This window comes from Rhincodon typus, chromosome 9 (assembly GCF_021869965.1).
Source record: "Rhincodon typus isolate 14 chromosome 9, sRhiTyp1.1, whole genome shotgun sequence".
Classification (NCBI taxonomy): Eukaryota; Metazoa; Chordata; class Chondrichthyes; order Orectolobiformes; family Rhincodontidae; genus Rhincodon; species Rhincodon typus.
Window position 1 is genome coordinate 77,848,386 of NC_063340.1, and position 20,513 is coordinate 77,868,898.

General features: G+C 41.7%; 1 protein-coding gene across 6 annotated transcripts in view; it reads right to left on the reverse strand.

Annotated features, from left to right (window-relative positions):
* The window catches only part of zgc:174356 (uncharacterized protein LOC100137120 homolog), an 88,308-nt gene that overhangs the window by 43,033 nt on the left and 24,762 nt on the right, over positions 1-20,513 (reverse strand). For all 6 annotated transcript variants that reach the window (XM_020513153.2, XM_048600596.1, XM_048600594.1 and 3 more), the window contains exon 4: positions 5,813-5,951. In XM_020513153.2, the coding sequence (XP_020368742.1) occupies positions 5,813-5,951 (139 nt within the window). The remainder of the gene's footprint in view (positions 1-5,812; positions 5,952-20,513) is intronic.

Below are 20,513 nucleotides of genomic sequence, written 5' to 3' on the forward strand. Positions count from 1 at the left end.
AGTGGAATTTTCTTGCCCAAAAAGCAGTGAGGGGATGTGATTGAATTTATGCAGGGCTGAATTGATTTTTGATATGCAAGGCAGTCAGGGGATACAGAGTGCCAGCAGGCAAGTAAGTGGAGGCCAAAATCAGATCAACTATTACCTTAATCAGTGTTCCTATTATTATCTTGTCTTTCAAGATGCTGTTAGGATCTTTTTATTTATGCAGTATTTTATAAATCACCATCAACCTGCAGTACCTTCCCAGCAAATGTTCAAATCTAGTTTTGAGCAGAGGAAATCATCAATTCCCATTTACTCCACAAAGGGTTTGTGGGAAAACTACATAGCAGTGGTCTGATACAGGATTATACAAACCTGGGAACTCCCTGGTTTAGCTCCAGGCCTGTGCTGTGTTAACCGGTTTCAACCAGAATGGGAATCATGGACTACAACTAGGAAACTATAGAAAGGAAATAAAAACAGTGACCATAGATTCCAAATCCTTCTTCTATCCAGTTCATTCTGAAAAGGGGACATCAGAAGAGGATCAGAGTAGACTATGATGGATGGACAATCAAATGGATTTGTCTGTCTTTGTACACCAGTCAATGAAAGTAGACAGGCAATGCAGCAAGAAATTAAGACGACAGTTGGTAGATTGGCCTTCATTGCAAGATGATTTAAATTCAGAAGGAAGGATGTCTTACTGCAGTAATACAGGGCTTTGGTGAGACCACACCTGACTGATTGCTTGATTGATTCATTCATTCGTTGTCACATGTAAAATACTGTGAAAAGCTTTGTTTACAAGCAAGATCACTACAACAAAAGGATGTACAGATCAAAAAGACACAGAGGCTTGCAGGTTATATTATTTGAGGCCAAACTCCATTCAACAGTCTGATAACAGCCAGAAAGAAGCTGTTCCTGAACCTGCTCGTGCATGTGTTCAGGCTTCTATATCTTCTACCTGACAGAAGAGATTGTAGGACGTCATTGCCAGGGTGCAATGTTCTGAGGAAGGGTCAGCGGACCCAAAACGTTAACTCTATTTCCTCCTTCACAGATGCTGCCAGACCTGAGCTTTTCCAGCAACTTTGTTTTTGTTCCCGATTCACAGCATCCACAGTTCTTTTGGTTTTTACTAGGGTGCAAAGGGTCTTTGGTGATGTTGGCCACCTTTCTGCAGCAGTGAACAGTGTAATTAGAGTCCATGGATGGAAGGTTGACTTCCGTGATGGTCTGGGCTGTGCACACAACCTTCTGTAGTTTCTTACAGTCCTGGGGTAGCAGTTGCCATACCAGGCCTAAAAAAGGGTACTGTACACCCAGACAGTATGCTTTCAATGGTGCATCTGTAGAGGGTCCTTAAGGACATGGAAAATTTCCTGGGCCACCTGAGGAAGAGGAGGCGTTGTTGTGCCTTCTTCACTGTCACACTTATGCAGGAAGTCCAGGACAGGTCGTCAGATATTGTCACTGGGAGAAACTTGATGCTCTTCATTCTCTCAGCCTCAGTTCCATTAATGTAGATGGGGACGTGCTCACCTCCTTTCTGTACGAAGTCAATGATCAGTTCTTCAGTTTTGCCGACATTGAATTATTTTCATTGCACCACGTCACCAAGCCCTCCATCGCCCTTCTGTGTTTTGACTCATCGTTATTAAATATCCTTCCCACTATGGTAGCATCATCAGCGAACATGTAGGTGGCATTCATTCAGAATTTGGCTACACAATCATGGGAGTACAGCGAGTACAGTAGGAGGCTGAGGGCACATCCTTGGGAGGCTCCAGTGTTGAGTGTTATTGTGAAGGAGGTGCAGTTACCTCTCCTCACTGAGTGTGGCCTATGGGTCAGAAAAGTGAGGATCTAATTGCAGAGGGCAGAGGCAAGACCGAGGTCACACAGTTTTGAGATCAGTCTGGAGGGGATAATGGTGTTGAAAGCAGAGCTGTAGTCAACAAGCAGGAGTCTGACATAGGTGTCTTTGTTGTCCAGCTGGTCCAGGGATGAGTGCAGGTCTAAGGATATGGCATCCTTTGTGGACCTGTTACGTAGATAGGCAAATTATAGAGGATCAAGGCAGGTTGGGAGACTAGAGGTGATGTGGGTCATGACCAGCCTCTCAAAGCACTTTGATTATTGAAGTCAGAGCTATTGGTCAGTAGTCATTAAGGCACACTGCATGTGTTGTCTTGAGTACGGGAATGATGGTCATCTTCGGCTTGTAAGAGGGAGATGCTGAAGGTGTCAGTGAATACCTCCGCCAGTTGGTCCACACAGGATCGGAGTGCTTGGCTGGGGACACAATCTGGGCTTGTCGCTTTCCTCGGGTTAACTCCCAGGAACGCCAATCTGACATCTGCATCAGTGACAGTGGGCACAGGTGTATCTGGGGCTGTCGGGACAGGCGTCACCACACTGGTGGTATTCTGCTCAAACTGAGCATAGAAAGCACACATTTTTCTGTCTCCCGATTTAAGGAAGGATAAACCTGCCACTGAGGAAGTGCAGCAAAGGTTCACTAGTCTGATGTCCGGGATAGCAGGACTGTCGTGCGAGGAGATATTGATTTAACTGGGCTTGTATTCACGAGACTTTAGAAGGATGAGAAGGGATCTGATTGAATTGTATTAAATTCTAACAAGGCTGAACAGACTAGATGCAAGGAGGAACGTTTTCCTGGTTGGGCAGTCCAGAACCAGAGGGCAGAGTGTCAGGATATTAGGTTAGGCATTTGGGAATGAGGTGAGGAAAGATTTCTTCACTCAAACAGCAGTGAACCTGGGATTTTCTACCACACAAGCTGTGGAGGCCAAGTCACTGAATATATTCAAAGAAGAGGCGGATGCCTTTAAAATAAAAAAAAATCTAATGGTATGGGGAGAAAGTGGTAACTCTGAGTTACAGGATCAGTCACAGTCATATTAAATGGCAGAATAGGCTTGAAGGACCAAAAGGTGTATTCCTGTTCCTGGATTCTATGCAAGTTTTTAGGATGGTGTCACAAGACCATAAGATGTAGGAACAGAAGTAAGCCATTCAGCCCATTGCTCTACCATTCAACACCATAATTCCAAACAAACTCATCTCTAAACTCTCGGACCTAAGTCTCTTCTCCCCTCCATTAACTGGATTCTCAACTTCCTGACCAACAAAACGCTGTTAAGGATAGGCGACAACATCTCCTCCATCATAATCCTCAACAGCAATGCCTCGCACGGCTGCATACTCAGCCCCCTGCTATATTCTTTATACACAGATGACTGTGCGGCCAAATTCCACACCAACTCCATTTACAAGTTTGCTGATGACAATACCATTGTTGGTTGAATCTCAAACAATGAGACGGAGTTTAGGAAGGCGATACAGTCCTTTTTGGCATAGTATAAAGACAACAATCTCTCCAGCAATGTCAGCAAAATGAAGGAGCTGGCTGGTAATTGACTTCAGGAAGCAGAGTGGAGGGCATGCCTCTGTATCAATGGAGTTGAGGTGAAGATGGTCAAGAGCGTCAAATTCCTGGGAGCGATGATCACCAACGATCTTTCCTGGTCCACCCATGTTGACACTACAGTCAAGAAAGCACAACAAAGTCTCTACTTCCTCAGGAAGCTAAGGAAATTCAGCATGTCCATAAAGACTCTTACAAATGTTTGTAGATGCACGATAGAAAGCAAATATCTGGATGCATCACAGCATGGTATGGCAACTGCTCTTCCCAAGACCATAAGAAACTAGAGTCATGAACACAGTCCATCATGCAAACCAGCCTCCTATCCACAGACTTCCTGCTGCAACAGGAAAGCAAACAATATAATCAAAGACCCCTCCCACCTGGGCTAAACTCTCTTCAACCTCTTCCATTGGGCAGAAGGCATAAAAGTCGGAATACACGTATCAACAGATTCAAGAACAGCTCCCTCTCTGCTATTATCAGACTTTTGAATGGACCTCTTTAATATTAATGGTGACCTCTCTCTGCAGCTGTGACATTGTATCCTGCACGCTGTTGTTACTCTGGTGCACTTGTATAGTACGATCTGCCTGTAAAGCACGTAAGACAACATTTTTCACTGTACCTCAGTACATTTGACAGTAAGAAAGCAAATTAAAATCAGTTGATCATCGCTGATCTGATAATACTCAGTTCTGAAATTCCTCCTCATCTGTCTTAAATGGGTGATGCTTTACCCTGAGATTATGTCCTCTGATCAGAGACTCTCCCACAAGGGAAACAAACCATCTGCAACTTCCCTGTCAAAGTCCCTTAAGAATCTTGTATATTTCAATTAGGTTGTCTCTCATTCTTCTAAATTCCAATGAGTACAGGCCCAATTATCAACCCCTCAAAAGAAAGCTCCTCCATTCCAGGTCTCAGCCCAGTGAGCCTGCTCTGAACTGCCTCCAATGCCAATATAGCTTTCATTAGGTAATTATTCACTTACCCTTTAAAATTATTTCTGTTCTCATCCAGAGCCACTACAGTATCCTTACAGTTTTAAATGCCCAATCCTAAACAAGCTTAGTTATCTCACCTGCCATCTCAGATACCCATCCTTCCTTAACCACACGTATCACCAAAGGTCTTTGCGTGCTTCCCGTTACTATCTTTTACAATCTCAGAATGGATGCATACTGATCAGCTGTAGCCCACTTCGCTGGACATTATTCCAAAGTCACCTGGGTAAACCCTTCTCCTGTATTGCCTAAAGGATGGAGGGATGCACATTCTGCAAAGGCAAATGAATGTTTTCATGGATTCTTTAAATTTCAATGAGCTTTACTTTCCATATCCGTGTATCTCTTTAGCAGGGGAAAGTACCACACAAGGCTAATCTGCAATTTATCCTTTTAAAAAAAACTTACCCCAGATTTGAGTTATTGGAACAGACAAGCAAAGCCAATTTATTAGTGAGACAGTCATTAACATTTCTCCACGCTTAATAACTATTTGTACAGAGGGATTTTATAAAGGGAAATCCCAGGATTCCAAAGCAATTCCATTTAATGCATGACACTACCTCAAAACAATTAGCTAACCCCCATTTGGTTTTAAATTTGCAGTGTCAAATTAGGCTTTAAAGTAAAGATTTTTCACATATACGTGGAATAAGCTGTCTTTCCAACTATTCCCCATTGTCTTTAGCATCACTGAAGTCTTCACCCACTGAATAAATCAAAAATGCTGCTGGCTCATTAGGGTGAACGTTCACAGACATTAAATGAATAATTGAACGTCTTCCATTTATGTGTTTCTGAAATCAAGGGAGGATGGTTAATAACATTCAACACATCAAATGGATCAACGAAATGAATAGGTAACTGACCTTAAATGTATCAGTTGGTATTAATTTTCACAACAGTGATGTATTTTTGTATATATATATTCATACAGTTAGGAATAAAAGAAATCTGAGGAAATATGCAAAAACAATTTTAATGTTTAAAACCAGTTAACATTTCCAGTAGCTGAATTTCAATCTGTTCCAATTTCTGCAAGTGGGTCATTTGCAATAGCAAATATCGAATATCAAATATATCTGATTTTGCTTACAGAGGATGATACTGTCTACAAGTATAATTTGAGCACAGAAATCCAAATTCTGAAAATTACACTGGACAATATTATTGTCATGAATGTTTAATGCATTTAATCAAATTGCTTTGCCTGCCACTTCAGCATGGAAGTCTGTAAAGTGAAATTCAAAAAGCATCAACTGCTCAGTCAGAATAAAAGGTCAGAGAATTTGGCACAAATGCGTCAATATGATCATATAGCACACAGTAACTTCCAGACTCTGGCTTTAGAATGTTTACTTACTCAGAAATACCATCCAGGTTTGTGTGGAAAAGCCTAGCAGCACAAGGGACGCTAATCTTGCCAACACACCCACTTTGGCTAATGTCATTTCTTTGACGCAGTGCAACATGAATGGAAAGAGACCAATTAAAGTAGCCCCCTGTGGAGAGATTAGGTTTTAGATTAATGCTCAGATTTTAGAACCTCAATATTATCTTGAAATGTATATTTTTTAAAAATTTAAGCAGCTTTCAACAACATATATACCACTCGTTGCAATGCAATAATCCAAATCATACATTTTAAAAGTAGGGGATTGGTTAATTCAGTTGACGGGATGGTTGGTTTGTGATGCAGAGCGATGCCAACAGCTGAGCTTACTATGAAGGACTCGCCTTCTCAACCTCTTCCCTCGCCGGAGATATTATGACCCTCAGTTAAACCACTGGTCATCTCTCCAATGAGAGAGCAGCCCTGTGGTTCAGTGGGGCTGTGGTGACTTTATCTTCATTTTAAATATGGTCCTGCCTTGAAAGGAACACAAGCCTTCAAAAAATGTTTGAGGTGGGGTAGAGGTTAGAAAGGGAAATTGTGAAAGAAATAATTTGCATCAAGATTAAAAAAAGTCAGGTTTTCTTGATTGAGGAAATTAGCTCGAATGTGATACTTTGCAACTCAGCGGAGTAGCCGTGACTTAAAGGGCCCTGTCTCGCTTCAGGGAGTCAGGAGCAAGGCTCGGCAATCAGTTGCCTCTGGGTAAGGAGCTAAAGGTGGCTGTAATTATTTTCTTGCAGTTTTTGGTGCAAGCTCTCAGGAAATTGCAGTCCGCCAAATGTAATTATTGACTGTACCGGTATTCTAGATTTAACGGTGCTGTAGTCTGAGCATGTGCAAACTCAACATGATTGATCAGTAAGAAAGTCAAAGGGAAAAGAGAAAGAAACCCCTCTCCCATTCAACTCAAGGTATCCCTGCAAATGAATGCCCTAAAAAAAAGTAAACTGTTACCTAGGTAACTAGCAGACAGCAATTGCACAATTCTCAACTCTTCTCTCTGTACTGACTAAAAGGATCACTTCACTTACAGAACTCACGTAGGAGGCATGTATTTCATTTAGAGACTCAAACAAGAGACAGAGGTTTCTGCTTGGCTTTGGCACTCAGCCAACCAAAGCCCTCATCTATCCACACCATCCTGCACTGTATGTATGCCTGCATCGACATGGACAATTTTCCAGTAAACATGAATACCATATGGTTCTCCTGGAGCAACAACTAATCACTTACATCAACATAGCACTTCAAACATAGCAAAATGTCCCAAGGCATTCATGGGAGCTATCAAAGAAAATTGAATGCTGAGTTGCATAAGGAGATATTAGGGTTGTTCATCAAATGCTTCATCTAAGTGGGAAGCTATAGGGAATGCTTTAAAAGAGAAGAGAGGTAGGTTCATGAAGGGAGGAGTGATGGAGGCTGAAGGCATGTCTGCCATTAGAGAAATGAAGAAAATCAGGGATGCAAAACATGTCAGAATAGGAGGAACACAAATCTGGGAGGCTGTGGAGCTGGAGAGATTACACAGCATAGCCATGAAGGGATTCAATAACCAGGCTGAGAAGCTTTTTAGAAAATAGCTTCAAAAAAAAAAAAAAAAAAAAAAAACAAAAAAAAAAGGAGCAGGAAATTTTGAGAGGCGAGGTTCAACAGAAAAATGGTAATTGCATTGTTTACACCAAACCATAAAGATTCTGACAGATGAAGTGATTACAGGACCTATTTTCTTTCACTCAGTATGGTGCCAAGTTGAACACCACTAAAACTTGATCAGTGCTTTAGCATAACCAGGATCAACCTAATGAACCTCTTCTGGACTGTCTCAAATGTCAAAGCATCTTTCCTTAGATAAGGGGACCAAAATTGCTCATGATATTCCTGCTGTGATCTTATTAGTGCCTGGTATTGTCTTACCAAGACCTCCCTGTTTTTTAGACTCCATTCCCTTTGAAATAAAGGTCGACGCTCCATCTGCCTTCCCTGTTACCTGCTGAACTTGGATGCTAGCTTTTTATGATTTATGCATGGAGACTCCCAAATTCCTGTACTGCAGTTTTCTGCAGTCATCTTTTAAATAATATTCAGCTCTTCTATGCTTCCTGCCAAAGTATACAACCTCACTTTCCCTCATTGTTTTCAAGTGCCAAGTTTTTCACCCATTCTCTTAGCCTATTTGTACCCCTCCATTAACTCTTTGGGTGGAATCTCATAGGGCCTGACCAACTTGGCTATGGTAAGAAGTGTGGGAAAATCACATGAGTCCAGCATGGTCTATATGATCACCAGGAACAAAAATGAGGGAGGGGCAAGTATTACAGGAGATGCAATTGGGTGGCACAGCTGTTCCTTTTTGTGCAGGTGGGGAAGTGTTCTGAGTTATAGATTAGGCAGTGCAGAGGTCATGTAGTGTTAGTGGTGTTGGGGTGCATGACAGCGAGTGAGGGAAGATGGTGCAAGCAATAGCGAGAGTGGTAGAACAAAAGCCTTGGTGGGAGGTGGGCGCAGTAGCACAGACAGAGTTATTGTGAGGTAGCTGAGAGAAGATGGTGGCACTCAGCCTGATGATCATTGACCTTCTTGTTACAGTGCTGGGCTTTCCTCCAGACAGCTGGGATGAAACTGGCCTGGGAAGCAACCTCAGACCAAGTCTGGTGTCATCACTGCCCCTGCTGGTCCTGGGGGAGTACATCATCCTGCCTCAGCACCACCCAACCACTGGTCCCTTTCTGAAAAACAGGGCAATTTTCCCTCGTCTGTCAGGTCTGGCTCAAATGTCAGGATCCATGCAAGGTAGCTCCAGATTGAGAGCTTGTCCAGGTACACAACAGCCTTCTAAAAATAGCACAGGCACCAGATGCTGGTCCATTCTGGGCTATCTCAGCAATGGAAAGTTGTTGCAGGACAGCAAGTGGTAGGATGAGGTGCGTCAGATGAGAGGGATGGCATAGGGTCAAGGATGCAGCAAGGAAACCCACTAGCCCGCACAGAGAGAAACCCTACGTGAAAGTCGATGGAACAGACACATCCAAAAAACTATAAGATTCAGACTTTGTGTTATTCTCAACACTTGCCTTCTCACCTATTTTTGTGTCAGCCACAAACTTGGTTATAGTACATTCAGTTCCCTCATCCAAGTCATTAACATGTAATGTATATAATTGTGGCCCCAGTACAGATTCCCGCAGCACACCTTTAGTTACAAATTGATACCCTGAAAATGTCTCGTTATTCCAACTCGGTGTCTATTAGTCAGCTAATATTCTATCCAGACTAATATATGACCTCCAACACCACGGGACAGGCCTTGAGCCTGCCCCGCCATTCAATAAGACCATGGCTGATATTTTTGAGACTCAGCTCCACTTACCCGCCCACACACCATAACCCTCAATTCCTTTACTGTTCAAAAATTTATCTAGCCGTGCCTTAAACACATTCAGCGAGGTAGCTTCAACCGCTTCACTGGGCAGGGAATTCCACAGATTCACAACCTTCTGGGTGAAGAAGTTCCTCCTGACCTCAGTCCTACATCTGCTTCCCTTTATTTTGAGGCGATGCCCCCTAGTCCTAATTTCACCTGCTAGTGGAAACAACCTCCCTGCCTCCACCTTATCTATTCCCTTCATAATCTTACATGTTTCCATAAGATCTCCCCTCATTCTTCTGAATTCCAATGAGTATAATCCCAGCCTACTCAGTCTCTCCTCATAATCCAACCCTCAACTCTGGAATCAACCGAGTGAATCTCCTCTGCACCCCCTCCAGTGCTAGTATATCCCTTCTCAAGTAAGGAGACCAAAACTGCACACAGTACTCCAGGTGTGGCCTCACCAGGACCCTATACAGCTGCAACATAGCCTTCTTGTCTTTAAACTCCATCCTCCAATGACAGACAAAATTCCATTTGCCTTTTTAATGACCTGCTGCACCTGCAATCCTACTTTTAGCAATTCATGCACAAGGACACCCAAGTCCCTCTACACAGCAGCCTGCTGCAATTTTTTTACCATTTAAAACATAGCCCATTTTGCTGTTATTCCTACCAAAATGGATGACCTCACACTTATCAAAATTGTACTCCATCTGCCAGACCTTTGCCCACTCACTTAGACTATCTATATCCCTCTGCAGACTTTCAGTGTCTTCTGCACACTTTGCTCTACCACTCATCTTAGTGTCATCTGCAAATTTTGACACACCACACTTAGTCCCCAACTCCAAATCATCTATGCAAGTTGTAAACAATTGCGGTCCCAACACTGATCCGAGGCACACCACTAGCCACTGACCGCCAACCAGAAAAACACCCACTTTACCCCTACTCTTTGCTTTCTACTAGTCAATCAATCATCTATCCATGCCAATACATCACTTGTAATACAATTCAAGTTTATCTTATGTAGCAGCCGTTGGTGTGGCACCTTGTCAAATGCCTTCTGGAAATCCAGATACACCACATCCACAGGTTCCCCATTGTCCACCATACAAGTAATGTCCTTAAAGAATTCCATCAAATTAGTTAAACATGACCTACACTTCATGAACCCATGCTGGGTGTTCCCAATGGGACAATTTATATCCAGATGTCTTGCTATTTCTTCCTTAATGATAGATTCAAGCATTTTCCCCACTACCAAAGTTAAGCTAAATATTGAAGAAAGAAATTGAAGTCTTGAGGTCAAGAATAAGAAAGAGTCATATATTAGATATAGACAACTGGGATAAAATGAAACAAAAACAGAAATTGCTGGAAAAGTTCAATAGGTTTGGCAGCATCTGTGGACAGAAATCAGAGTTAACATTTTGGGTCATGTGACTGTTCTTCAGATCTGATGGTATCTAGAGAAACATCGGTTTATATACAGAAGATAGGGTAGGGGAGGGGTAAGGAGTAAACGATAGCTTGGGATAGAGCCCGAAGAGAGAAAGGAACAATTGTACAGACAAAGGAGTGGATAACAATCTGGCTAAGAGGGTGAATAGCTATTAATGAGGACTGTTGGTGGCTAACAATGCGTTTGTGTAATAGCGGACTATGGGTTATTGTTATCACACAGGCTTATGGCCTGATGTGTGGGGATTGGGGTAAGGACATGGGAGAGCTCAAGCCTCAAGCTATTGAGTTGGATATTGAGTTCAGAAGGCTGCAGGGTCCCTAGGCAGAAAATGAGGTGCAGTTCTTCCATATTGCACTGAGTTTTACTGAAGAACTGCAGCAAGCCTGAGACAGAAATGTTGGCCAGAGAACAGGATGGTGTGTTGAAGTGGCAGGCAACTGGAAGCTCAGGGTCTTTTCTGCAGACAGAACTTAGGTGTTCTGCGAAGTGGTCATCCAGTCTATGCTTCGTTTCCCCAACGTAGAGGAGACCACATTGTGAGCAGCGAATGCAGTAGACGAGATTGTGTTTGGACCCTTGGAAACTGAGGAGGAAGGGAGTAAGCAGACATGGGTTACACCTTTTGCAGTTGCAGGCAAAGGTGCCATGAGGCTGTTGTCGGGGACGGAGGGGACTGTGTGCATTGGGAGTGAAGGAGGAGTGGACCAGGGTGTCACACAGAGAACGGTCCCTGCGAAAGGCTGACAAGGGACGGGAGGGGAATGTGTCTGGCAGTGGCACCTCACAGAAGGTGGCAGAAGTGGCACCTAATGATCCTCTGGATATGGATGCTGGTGGGATGGTAGGTAAGAACAAGGGGAATCCTATCGCTGTTGCGGGAAGGAAAAGAGGGGTTGAGGGCTGAAGTACAGGAGATGGGTTGGAGTCAGCTGAGGGCCCTATCAACAAAGGTGCTGGGGAGTCCTCAGTCGAGGAAGAAGATGGACATGTCGGATGCTCTTTTGTCGAAGTTGGTATCATCGGAATAGAAGCGACGCAAACTGTGGAACTGGGAGAATGGAACAGATTCTTTACAGGAAGCAGGGTGTGAGGAAGTATAGACAAGGTAACTGTGGGAAATCGGTGGGTTTATAGTGGATATTGGTGGCCAGCCTATCCCCAGAAATGGAAACAGATGTCGAGGAAGGAAAGGGAGGTGTCAGAAATGGACCAGGTGAGGGCGAGAACAGGGTGGAAATTGAATGCAAAAATTGGTAGACTTTTCCAAATGGGATCAAATGAATCTCTTGAAGAGTATAAAGGCTATGGGGCATTCTTAAGAGGGAAATCAGGAGGGCAAAAAGGGAATATAAAACAGCCTTAGCAGATAACATTAAGGATTACGCAAAGAGATTCTACAAATACATTAAGAAGAAAACAGCAACTAGGGAGAGAACAGGCCTCTTAAAGATCGACAAGGTCATCTATGTGTAGAACATCAGGAGATGGGAGAGATACTACATGAATATTTTGCATCTGTTTTTACTGTAGAGAAGGAAATGGAGGCTAGAAAGCTCAAGGAAATAGGTATTGATGTTTTGAAAACATCTACATTACAGAAAGTAAGTGCTCGAGATCTTAGAAAGCATAGAAGTGGATAAAATCTCCAGGACCTGATCAAGTGTCTTCCAGAACATTGTGGGAAGTTAGGGAAGAAATTGTGGAGTCCCTAGCAGAAATATTCTCATCATTTATAAGCACCAGTGAGGTACTAAAGGACTAGAGGGTGGCTAACATAGTGCCTTTATTTAAGAAAGGCTGTAAGGAGAAGCCTGAGAACTTCAGACCCATGAGTCTGATATCGGTGGTGGGTAAGTTGTTGGAAGTGATACTGAAAGATAGGATTTACAAGCATATGGAGAGGCAAGGATAGTTAGCATGGCTTTGTGCAAGGGAAATCATGTCTCAAACTTGAACTGAGTTTTTTTTAAGGACATAGCCAAAAAAGATTGGTGAGGACAGAGCAGTAGATGTTGTTTACATAGGCATTAGTAAAGTCTTTGACAAGGTACCACATGGTAGACTAATTGGTAAAGTTAGATCACATGGGATCACATGCAGACGATACAAAAATAGGTGGAGGGACAGGTAGTATTGAGGATGTGGGGAGGCTGCAGAAGGATTTGGACAAGTTAGGAGAGTGGGCAAAGAAGTGGCAGATGGAGTACAATGTCAGAAAGTGTAAGGTAAGAAGAATAGAGGTATGGACTATTTTCTAAATGGGGAGAAAATTCAGAAGTCTGAAGTTCAGAGAGACTTGGGAGTTCTAGTCCAGGATTCTCTCAAGGTAAACCTGTAGGTTGAGTCAGTAGTTAGGAAGGTAAATGCAACTTTGGCATTTATTTTGAGAGGACTTGAATATAAAAGCAGAGATATACTTCTGAGGCTCGATAAGGCTCTGATCAGGCCGCATTTGGAGTATTGTGCACAGTTTTGGGCCCCATATCTCAGGAAAGATGAAATGGCCCTGGAGCAGGTTCAGAGGAGGTTCATGAGAATGGTCCCATGAATGAAAGACTTAATGTATGAGGAATGTTTGAGGACTCTGGGTCTATACTTGGAGGTTAGAAGGATGGGGGTGGTGGGTATCTAATTTAAACTCTCAGATTACTGAATGGCCTGGACAGTGTGGATGTTGAGTAGATGTTTCCATTGGTAGGAGTGACTAGGACGCAGGGGCACAGCCTTAGAGTAAAGGGAAGACCTTTTGGAACGGAGATAAAGAGAAACTTCTTCAGCCAAGAGTGGTGAATCTATGGAATTCACTGCCACTGAAGGCTGTGGAGGCCGAGTCATTGATGAATATATTTAAGACAGAGATAGATAGGTTCTCGATTGTCAAGAGGATCAAGGGTTATGGGGAGAAAGCGGGAGAATGGGGTTGAGAAACCGATCAGCCATGATTGAATGGCAGAGCAGATTCAATGGGTCAAATGGTCTAATCTCTGCTCCGATGTCTTATGGATTCAGGGACAGCTTGCCATTTGGATACAAAATTGGCTTGACTGTAGGAGACAGAGGCTGGTGATGGAGGGTTGTTTTTCAAAATGGAGGCTTGTGACCAGCAGTGTCCTGTAAGGATCAGTACAGAGTCCACTTTTTGTCAATCTGTATAAACGATTTTGATGAGAATTTAGGAGGTATGGCTGGCAGGTTTGCGGGTGTCACCAAAATTGGTGGTTTAGTGGACAATGAAGAAAGCCGAGGAGTGGCTGATGGAGTTAAATTTATTTAAATGCAAGGTATCGCATTTTGGGGGTTCAGGTACATAACTCTTTGTAATTTGTATCACATGAAGGTGTTCAGCACGCTTGCCTTCATTGCTCAGACCTTTGCGTATAGGAGTTGGGACGTGATGCTGAGGTTGAACAGGGTGTTGGTTCTGGAATACTGTGTAGAGTTCTGGTTGCCCTGCTATAGGAAGGATATTATTAAATTGGAGAGGGTTCAGAAAAGATTTATCAGGATGTTGCCAGAAATGAAAGGTTTGAGTTATTAAAAAAATAGGTTGGATAGGCTGGGACTTTTTCACTGGAGCGTAGGAGGTTGAAGGGTGACTTTACAGAGGTTTATAAAATCATGACGGACATAGATAAGATGAATAGCAAGGTTCTTTTCTCTAGGGTAGGGGAGTCCATAACTAAGGGGCATTTTTTTTTTTTAAGGTGAGAAGAGGAAGATTTAAAAAGGAAATGAGGGGCAACCCTTTTTTAAAAAAATAGAGTGGTTTGTGTGTGGAATGAACTGCCAGAGGAATTGGTGGATGCAGGTACAGTTACAACATTTAAAAGTCATTCGGATAAGTACATGAATAAGGTTTGGAGGGATATCAGCCAAACACAGGCATGTGGGACTAGTTTGGTTTGGGAACATGGTCAGTGTGGACCTTTTGGGTCTGTTTCCATGCTGTACGACCCTGACTTTTAAAAACAATGGACGGAACTTAGATGTGCAAGGCCCACACCCATTTCCAACAAATCCAATAGCTGCTGGCTGACAGGGTCTGTGATTTACACATGAAGGAAACCTGAACTCAGCAGGTGCAATTTGAACTTACAGCCAAGTTCAAACAGGCCCCATTTTGACTGTTCCAAGAACCTTATCTCTCAGTTTTAGAGTTAAAAATTAAATGATGTAGATGTAAAATTCTTGAAGGGATGATAAATTCTTCTCAAGTGTCATGAGCTGAATTTTTTTGAAGAATTCCTTCCTCTTTAAGCAGCAAAAAAAAACCTAGGCTTAAGCTGTAGAGGTTTAAAAAAACCTTTGAGTTTCAAAATCTGCAGTTTTCCATTAGAGTGTGTTTAGGAGTTCATTGTTCGAATGAGTTACAAGATGCTATTGAAGGATCTTTGATACTTGCACTCTGGCAAAATTTGTAAGCACCAGAAAGGGATGTGGTGTGCTGACATTCCCAGAATTACTCCTACCCGCCATTTTAAAAGCTTCTGAATCAGCCCAACTTCACAGAAATAACCTGTTGTCTCATAAGCCTGGTAATCATTTTACTAATTCTTACTTATTCCAGTCATCATGCAATAAACAAAGTAATCAAGGGATCCTGGAGCATATGACAAGAGGTACCGAGTAGGAGGCAATTTAGCTGGTTCATAAACAGACTAAATCAAATCGAACCAAATGACCTACTTCTGTGCTCTGGGGTCTCTCATTCTATGCAACGTAATACAATCCTGTTCATGTTACTTGGAAAGGCGTGCAAATGGAAGGTTGAGGGATGATTTCATGAGGAGCAAAAAAAAAGGAGAAAAGACCAATTCCACTCTTGCACACCTCCTTGTATCCAGTTAAGAACTGTATTTGTAATAATCTAAAAACTGTTTAAACATTGGATGAGCTAAGGGATCACTTGAACAGCAGGACACTTCAAAGTTATTTTTATTTTAAAAATTTCCAAAATCTCAAGTATAAATAAACATTTGTCCAATACATTACGGATGTTGCACTTAATTTGCAATTCTCTTGCTGAATACACTGTGGGTGATGGTACATCACATGAAGAATCGTATGGGGTAAAGGTTAAAGAGATTTTGATCTATTAAATGATTCCTGGATTGTATAAGTTGTATAACAGAGTATCTTTTAAGTCAAAAAGGATATTTATAATATTGTTTTATCTGGGCTTTCATCACATCCCAAAAGAATCAAATGAAAATATTTCTCTATCATTTGTGCCAGTAGTTTGAACACTTGGGGGGGACCGAAAATATAAATTTCAATGCAAGTTTTTTTTCCCTACTCCCATTTAGTATATTTCACTAAACTATTATGAAAGTCATAAATGTCTATCTATAGTTTTGCCTGCGCTTTTAACTTGGTCTTTATTCAATATTCTATTAAATTTTTTTACAAAAATGCTTTTAAAACTCAGCAGATTAATGACTAGAATAATGGATTTTCAATTGTGCAAAAATATAGTGCAGTGAAATTGGTTGCTGTTTTGCTTCATCACTAAAGAACAGGCAGAGGCAATAACTAATTTATACAACAGCAATTCCATCTTCTGTGTCATGTTCTTCATCACCAAGAATTTGGCTAGGTCAGCTGATATAAATGCAAAATAAAACAACTAAACAAGAATGTTAGGATGTTTGACCACCTCCTGTGTTCCTTCAGCTCTTAGTTTCCCACACCACCTCTTTGATACAGTTATCCAATTACTCCTACACCACTTGCCTGATAGCCGTGCAATGCTTCATATATTTTTCAATTCCTTTTTGAAAGTGGTGATGTGACATGATGGATCTGAAATAGCTACTGTCGGAGAATGTACTAAGCCCCACCCTATATGATGACAGCATATAGTTTTGAGAGCGGAAGAGAGGAATCTAAGTCAAGATTCCAATGTGGGCAAGTGTACCATGTCTTCTGATCATTTTAGTTACTGACCAGACTATTAGAATGATATTATGATGGCCAGATAATTATTGCAGCAGCACAGACTGAAGTTGTACATCTGCACCACATGGTAATCCTGGACTAGCTGACTCAGAGGGATTTGCCCAGGAGTTTGAAAATTCTGATTGGCAATTCACCTGTTGCTGCAACCCTCCAAAAAACCCTTCAATTTAGTGATTTTTTTTTAGGGTTTTGACTTATAATTTTAAAGGTTCCCCAGGAGAAATTGGAGGATTAAAAACATACTCGAAATCAAGATTAACTATTAAACTGAATGCCCAACTACACCCTTAAATTTGTGGCATTCCTCTCCCTACTGGATCTAACAGCCTCATACCTTCAAGCCCTCCCCACCCAACGCTCCCTTCTCACCAGACCCACCACAACCGGACACCCTTCTCCCACCTTCACCTCAGATGCAACATGGCCATCCCTGATACACACTTGGACATGACACCACTGAACTGCCAGACCTGACAATACCCAACACTTGACACACCTCTGGTGTCCTCTGCCCCATCCAACACTCACCACTCTCCAACACACATACACACACAAATCACCAACTTAACCTACCCTAAACCTATATCCACTTGCCCACCACCCCTTAACCTCCTCACCCACATGGCAGCCTCCCACATTCCCCTCACCCTACCCTGTAAAATTACCTTTCAGTGAAATCTGTACACAGTAGCAGTCAAAGTGGCTTGCAGATGTTTAAAAATCAGAACAGACAGCTCACTGCTGCAAAAACGGGCAGGATTTCAATAATGCTGGCTGTGAGGATTTCTCCCTTGTTTCTTAACAGGAAGATCCTGTCCAGGAATTTCCAGAGTAGAAATCATCTAAGTATTTTTGTCTGTTCAGGATCAGAAATATGGTTTCTGATCAGATAGGAATTCCTTAACTATTGTGTCTGACCAACTAATATAACTTGTACCTAATGCTACTATATGACAAACTACATCTTGTCAACATAAGAACATCTTCTTGTTACGGCTCCCTGGTGGTTCATCCTCTGCCACCATTAACCAAACAGGCTCCACTACCTTGAATAGAGGACAATGATTGGTGGCAGCTTCTACCCCAACCATTAGCTGGTCGTGGTCAGTACCAAACACATGCAATAAAAGTTAGTATCGCATTTGTATTTACTGCCTTTTCAAGCGAAATGTTCAAGATTTCAACAATTTGTTATGTAAAGCCTGATTTTATGTCAACTCTGGTATTTTAGCCATAATCATCTCAAAGCTGTGTCCTCGACATACCAACCACTGCAAACAGCTTCTCATTCCTCTGTCAAAATTCTTCATGATATTTTAAACTTCTGCCAACTGTCCTTTTAATCTTATCTGCTGCAAATAGAACAACACTGGTTTCTCCAATCTCTCCCCATTTCTCGTCCCTGGTATTATTTGATTAAATCTCTTCTGCACTCTAAGGCCCTGACATTCTTCCCAACGTATAGAACCTAAAATTGAATACTCCAGCTGAGGTCTAAAAAGTAACTAGCATATCTACCCAGCTTATATATTCCATTCCATTATAAATAAAGCCAATTATCCCATATGGAAGGCTGTTTAAAAAACATATCTATCCTGCAATGTGGCGTATGTTTATTTGGCAAGTCCTTTCTCTTTAAGAAAACTCCTCTTTAATGTTGTCCCGTTTCGTTTATACATTGAGCAGAGGCAATCATCCTACCAAAATGCATCATCTTACAAAACTCATTTCACTGGTTTCTATAAACTTTCTTGGAAAACAAAAGCAATATGCAACTTAGTATATTTACTGGGTCGTCACCATTCCAGTAGGTCAGTCCAACACACCTGAAAACACAGAAGAATTTGTGCTTCCAGCAGATTTCCAAGCTACATATCTCAGGATTGTAATTGGAAATGTACATGGCAAATGGGAATGCGTTACTTTCCTTGCATGCAAGTCACCAAAAGCTAACTAGCAAATGCCAAAGCAATTAGGAAGGCAATTGTATGTTAACATTTATTGCCAGGGGATTGGAGTACAGGAATAATGATGACTTGCTTCAATTCTATAGAACCTTGGTGAAATAACACCAGCAGTACTGCATGCAGTTTTGGGCACCTCACCCAAGAAAGGATATATCATATTTGGGGCATAATGAATGGGTAGACTGCAGTGCCTCAATTTGACTTTCATTCTTGTAGCAGATAGCAGAAGTTAGGAAAATTTCAACTCAGTCCATTCGCTGATGGTGTCCGCAAGGACAGGATTCTCTCTCTCTGGAGAAGAAAAGGAGCAGGTGCAAGTTTCAATTGAGGCAGCCATGTTGGGGAAAAGTTCACAAGTAGACACAGAGAATGTATTTGATTGAAATTTGTGGCTTGCTGACCTTTGCTGTCCAGTTGATTCAGACAAGATCAAGTGTTTGCAGTTTCAGCTCTTTGCACTTTAAAGTGTCTGGATGACACACTTCAATTAATAGTGAAAAGGAGTTTTTGTTTAAATCAAGTGAAAAGTTAACAATTCACACCATACTTTCAAAAAAAAAAGTTCTGCTTTAATTCATCTTACAATCACAACAGCATTCACTGACTCCATGCTCCTCCATCAAAAATGCATCACCTCACATTTCTCTGCATTGAACTTCATCTGCTACCGTGTACCAAATTTTCTCAGTCTTTCTGGAGTTCAACATTATCCTCCTCACACTTTACAATACTACCAAGTTCTGTAACATCTACAAACCTCCGAAGTGTTCCTTGAATGCATTATATCATGAAAAACAATGTCCTAATAATGACCATTGGGGAACTCCATTACAAACCTTCCTCCACTGACCACTATTTATTGTTTCCTATTATGCAGTCAATTTTGCATCTATGTTGCTACTGACCCTTTCATTCTCTGAGCTACCATGTTTTTCTTAAGTCTGTTGTGTTGCACTATATCGATTGCCTTTTGAATGTCGATGTGCACTACTCAACAACATTACCCTCACCAACTCTTTGTTATTTCAGTAAATTAATCAGTGATTTCCCTATTAGGAATCCACAGGGCAGCTAATCCTATCCTGAATCATCATTTCTAGAAGTTTCCCAGCACTGAAGTTAAACTGACTGGACATTAAATTCCGGGCTCATCCTCACGAACTTTTAATGAACAAGGATGTAACTTCTGTAATTCCTCTGCAATTTCCACTGTCGCTCACTTCAATATTTTTGGATGCATTTTATCCACTCCTAGTGCCTTGACAATTTCAAGTATTGATACCTTATCCAATGCTTCCTACTTATTGATTTTGAATCCTTTGAGCTTCATGCATGGCCAGGGTAACATCCACCACCTCAATAAGACACATGCAAAATACTAATTTAACACCATAGTCATGCCTCTGTCTCCATGTGTTAATCCCTTTTGGTCCCTAATTGGCCCTATTCCTTTTATCCCCTTTTTATTATTGACGTGCCAACAGAAGACTTTGGGACTCCCATTCGTGTTAGATTCTAGTTTTTTCTCATAATCCCTCATCACTTCTCTCCTATGCTTTTTCACCTCCTCTCTGAACCTCTTCATTCTCATTTGCATTTTCTACTTGAAAACCTGTCACAAGCATGCTTTTCTTTATTTTAATAGATGAAAAGGAAATAGGCAATAAGCTCTGGATTTGTTTGCCGTATCCTTTCCTTTGAAGGAAATATACCTTGACTGCACCAGTAACGCTCTCCATTCTTTCAGAGAAGGAGGAAGGCACAGCCTAGTATGGGGGCATGCGGATATTAGGAGTTGTTTATGGGAAGACACAGCTTGACATGTAGGGCACCAGGAGGTGTTTTTGAACATACCTTTCAAAAAAAGAAAAAGGTTCTTTACACTGGCTATACCATGACTCT